Source organism: Eimeria mitis, genomic scaffold (genome assembly GCF_000499745.2).
Source record: "Eimeria mitis Houghton genomic scaffold, Emh_scaff4467, whole genome shotgun sequence".
Lineage (NCBI taxonomy): Eukaryota > Apicomplexa > Conoidasida > Eucoccidiorida > Eimeriidae > Eimeria > Eimeria mitis.
This window is the reverse complement of record NW_013572783.1, coordinates 1,440-2,505: the sequence shown is the minus strand read 5'-3', so window position 1 is coordinate 2,505 and position 1,066 is coordinate 1,440. Positions and strand designations below refer to the sequence as shown.

General features: G+C 56.2%; 1 protein-coding gene across 1 annotated transcript; it reads right to left on the bottom strand.

Annotated features, from left to right (window-relative positions):
* Positions 1–454: 454 nt before the first annotated feature.
* On the bottom strand, positions 455–679 carry EMH_0075390 (uncharacterized protein; the record flags this gene model as incomplete). Its single annotated transcript, XM_013499589.1, has 1 exon — positions 455–679. One exon carries the CDS (start codon positions 677–679, stop codon positions 455–457), a length of 225 nt encoding a protein of 74 aa, XP_013355043.1.
* Between the last annotated feature and the right edge of the window lie 387 nt (positions 680–1,066).

Sequence of the window (1,066 nt, the reverse complement as noted above, 5' to 3'; positions counted from 1 at the left end):
GTCTCTGTGGCTTGTCCGTATATAGCGGTTGGGTGTTGCTGCTGCTGCTGCTGCTGCTGCTGCTGCCGCTGCTGCTGCTGCTGCTGCTGCAGTTGCTGCTGCTGTTGCATCTCTCTCACTGCTTGTTTGTTTGCGTTTAAGATACTGAAGACCCTTTTAATGTTTTTCTTTTTATTTTCTCTTTATAAGGTTTAGAGCGGCCCCTGCCTAGCTGCGGCTGTCTGGTATGCAGCAGCTGAGTCGCAGCAGCAGCAGCAGCAGCAGCAGCAGCAGCAGCAGCAGCAGCAGCAGCAACACCAGCAGCAGCAGCAGCAGCAGCAGCAGCAGCAGCGGCAGCAGCAGCAGCAGTCTTTTTCTTTTTTTCCTTCCTTCTAAGAAGCTCTGAACACACAAAACATATACAAGCAGCTGAGGTGTACATACACCCCAGCATCTCGCCAGGTGTACATACACCTCATCTTGCTGCTGCTGCGACAGCTCCTGGCTGCAGCGCAGCAGCAGCAGATACAGCCAGAGTAGAGCTCTCGGCTTGCTGCTGTGTTTCTCTCTTGCTGCTGCTGCTCCTCCTGCTGCTGCCCCCCTCCTGCTCCTGCTGCTGCTGCTGCTGCTGCTGCTGCAACCCCGTAGCAGCACTGTCTGGTGGTTGTTGCTGCAGCAGCAACACCCCTTCTCCCACCATCTTCAGTCTCTGTGGCTGCTGCTGAGCAGCAGCAGCAGCAGCAGCAGCAGCAGCAACAGCAGCAACAGCAACAGCAGCAGCGGGAACTGCAGCAGCGGTACCTGCAACAGCAGCAGCAGAAGCAGCAGCTGCAGCACCCTAACCACTTCTTGCTGTTCGCCCAGAAGCAGCAGCAGCAGCAAACGCAGCAGCAGCAGCAGCAATAGGACCTCTCGGTGTTTAACCTCCTCTGCAGCAGACAGTAAGCAGCAAAAGCAGCAGCAGCAACGGCAGCAGCAGCAGCAGCAACAGCAGCAGCAGCAACAGCAGCAGCAGCACTCCGTTGCATACAGCAGCAGAAACTCAGAGACACAGAGAAACACAACCCGATAGCGACACGCATGCATA